The sequence below is a fragment of the Nicotiana sylvestris genome, chromosome 8, assembly GCF_000393655.2.
Source record: "Nicotiana sylvestris chromosome 8, ASM39365v2, whole genome shotgun sequence".
Classification (NCBI taxonomy): domain Eukaryota; kingdom Viridiplantae; phylum Streptophyta; class Magnoliopsida; order Solanales; family Solanaceae; genus Nicotiana; species Nicotiana sylvestris.
The window spans coordinates 219,564,785-219,568,222 of record NC_091064.1 but is presented as its reverse complement, the minus strand read 5'-3'; the positions used below and the strand labels follow the sequence as shown (position 1 = coordinate 219,568,222).

Sequence of the window (3,438 nt, the reverse complement as noted above, 5' to 3'; positions counted from 1 at the left end):
TGGGCGCAAGCCTAGTCTGCGGCATATTCGAGTTTAGGGTTGTCTGACACATGTGCTAAAAGGGAAAACGGATAAATTGGAGGCAAGAATGGATGTATGCGTGTTTGTAGGTTATCCAAAAGGGACGAAAGGTGGTTTATTCTATTGTCCTAAAGAGAAAAGGGTAGTAATTGCTAGCACAAATGCCAAGTTTCTTGAAGAGGATTATTTGATGAATCGTGTTCCTAGAAGTAAACTAGTCTTACCGGAACTTAGCAAAGGAATGGAAACTCAGTCATCTGAAAACAAAACGACAAGATCCAAACCCCAGAAGTTGATTTTGACATACCATTGCATTTTTGTAGTGGGAGAAATATCAATAGACTTAATGTCCCACAAGAACAAGTGCCCGAATTCATACTACCACAAAGTAGTGGGAGTCATGTGGAGTAGACTGCACAACAGGAAGAAGTAGTTGATATCAATGTGGATAGCATGGAGACTCAGGTTCCTGATGATGATGTGGTTCAACCACAAAATCAAAATGATGTAGTTGCAACTGATGTAGTGCGTAGTCATAGTGGGAGAGAAATTAGACAGCCAGTTTGTTATACGCTCTTGGGAGAATCATATGATAGGATCTCTGAGGAGCCTATCTCCGAACCTGTCAATTACAACCAAGCACTATATTATAAGGATGCTGATAAGTGGGTTGCTGCTATGAAATCAGATGTGGAGTCTATGTACTCTAATCAAGTCTGGGATTTTGTAGAACCAGCTGATGAGGTTAAACCCATTGGATGCAAGTCCATCTATAAGAAAAAGAGAGGTGTAGACGGAAAAGTACAAACTTTTAAGGTAATGCTTGTAGCGAAAGGGTTTACTCAGAAAGAAGGGATTGATTATGAGGAAACTTTCTCGATGGTAGCCATGCTTAAGTCTATAAGGATTCTCTTATCCATTGCTGCTCATTATGATGATGAGATTTGGCAAATGGATGTCAAGATAGTTTTCCTTAATGGAAGTCTTGATTAGTGTATCTATATGATGCAACCAGACGGTTTCATGGAAAGTGGCAAGGAACACATGTTGTGTAAGATTAAAAGGTCCATTTACGGACTAAAACAGGCATCTAGGGCATGGAACACTTGTTTTGACAAGGAGATCAAAACTTTTGGTTTTGATCAGTGTCTTAACGAGTCTTGTGTATACAAAAAATGGGATGGGGACAAAGTGGCATTTTTAATCTTGTATGTAGATGACATATTGCTCATAGGAAATAATGTGGGCATGGTGGATTCAGTTAAACAATGGTTGTCCATGCACTTCGATGTGAAAGATTTGGGAGAAGCGGCTCATATCCTTGGGATCAAGCTCTTGCGAGTTAGGCTTATCCCAGGCTCTTTATATTAAAACAATACTCTCCAAGTTTAGCATGCATGATTCCAAGAAAGGATTTCTCCCTTTCAGGCATGGAGTTTCTCTATCTAAAGATCAGTCTCTAAAACTGATGAAGAGATAGAAAAGATGAAGGTGGTCCCCTATGCATCTACTGTAGGGAGTCTGATGTATGCTATGCTATATACTAGACCTGATATCTGTTTTGACATTGGCGTTGTTAGCAGATTTCAGTCTAATCCTGGAAGAAAGCATTGGACAATGATTGAGCATATAATCAAGTACCTGAAAAGGACTAGGGATTACATGCTAGTCTACCATTCAGATGAATTTGTGCCTATTGGGTACACTGATTCAGATTTCCAATCAGATAAAGATTTTAGAAAGTCTACCTCAGGAAATGTGTTTACTCTGGGAGGTGGAGCCATAAGTTGGAGGAGCATCAAGCAAACTTGTGTTGCTGATTCCACCATGGAAGCCAAATATGTGGCTGCCTCTAAGGCAGCCAAAGAGGCGGTTTTGCTCGGGAACTTCCTAAGAGAGTTGAATGTGGTTTCCTCGATTCAAGCACCAATAACACTTTATTGTGATAATAGTGGTGCGGTTGCGAATTCAAAGGAGTCGCAAAGCCATAAAAGAATAAAGCACATTGAGCGTAAATATCATTTAATTCATGAGATAGTACAAAGAGGGGATGTAGTAGTCACCAAGATTGTGTCGGAGAACAACTTGGCGGACCCATTTACTAAGAGCTTACCACAGAAGACTTTTGATAGGCATGTAGACGGAATGGGTGTCAGAATTGTAGACGCATGGTTATGAGTCTAAGTGGGAGATTGTTAGGATATACTATAAACCATGCGTATTGTTATAGTATTCTTTATGGAACAATTGTTTATTTATTTATTCAATAAAGTTTTATTAGATAGATCATGTATTTGTTTGTGTGTCTGTTGCTTATATAGTAGATGATTTAGTGTATAGAGTTTAGCTCATACACAGAAGATTAAATCATCTGTAACGACCCGACTGGTCATTTTATTTTTTTAGAACCTCGTCCCCCTAAATAAAACTTCCCGCGCTTGTTTTAACTAATTTACGACCTGCGGAGATGGTTGGTTCGGGATTTAGAAGAGTTTGGGTTGAAATATGCTCATTTGATTCCTTAAGATTTTCTTAAAAGGCTAAGTTTGACTTTGGTCAATATTTTTAGCAAACGGACCCGGATTTGTGTTTTGATGGTCCCGGAGGGTCCGTAGAAAAATATATGACCTGGGCGTATGCCCGGAATCGAATTCCGAGGTCCCTAGCCCGAGTAATGAATTTTTATTAAAAATTGTTAAACTGAAATTCTAAAGATTTAAAGAAACTAAATAATGATTGATCATGTTGGTATCGGGCTCGTATGTTGGTTTCAGAGCCTAGTACAGGTCCAATACAACATTTAAGACTTGCCCGCAAAATTTGGTATCAATTCGAGTAGTATAAGTACGTTTCGGCACGTTGGAAGTGAATTGAATAATTTGAAGTTCATAAGTTTGATCCAATTGGTTTTAGGGGGTGAATCTCAGATTTAGCGTTGTTTCGGGCATTCCAAAGGTTCGAGCAGGTCCGTTTCATGATTTCAAACTTGTCAGTATGTTCGGGTGGGGCCCGGGATCCCCGAGCGTCAATCGGACGAGGCTCAAGTGAAGTTGAAAATTTTGGGAAGGAGCTGAAGCTCCAGTTATCTGTCATAACTACACCTGCGGTTGGTCAGCCACAGGTGCAAGACCGCAGAAGTGGTCAACCCCTCGCAGATGCAGCCAAGCCAGGCCAGGCCCAAAGCCGCAGAAGCGGAGCCGCAAATACAACTTGCCTCTGGCAGATGCGGCCCAGCGGCCCAGTTGAGATTCCGTAGAAGCGGGCTCCTTTCTGCAGATATGGTGGGCGCAGGTGCGGCCCAGGACCGCAGATGCGGAAATCACTAAAGCAGTGAGCTTCATTTAATATGGGCTCCAGCCATTTTTGCCCATTTTGCACTCGTGTATTGGGCGATTTTGGAGCTCTTGAGAGAAGATT

At 41.1% G+C, this 3,438-nt stretch overlaps 1 protein-coding gene across 1 annotated transcript; it reads left to right on the top strand.

The window, feature by feature from the left end:
• Positions 1–1,506: 1,506 nt before the first annotated feature.
• Positions 1,507–2,199, top strand: LOC138876388 (secreted RxLR effector protein 161-like). Its single transcript, XM_070155299.1, has one exon. It carries the CDS (start codon positions 1,507–1,509, stop codon positions 2,197–2,199), a length of 693 nt encoding a protein of 230 aa, XP_070011400.1.
• The last annotated feature ends 1,239 nt before the right edge of the window (positions 2,200–3,438 follow it).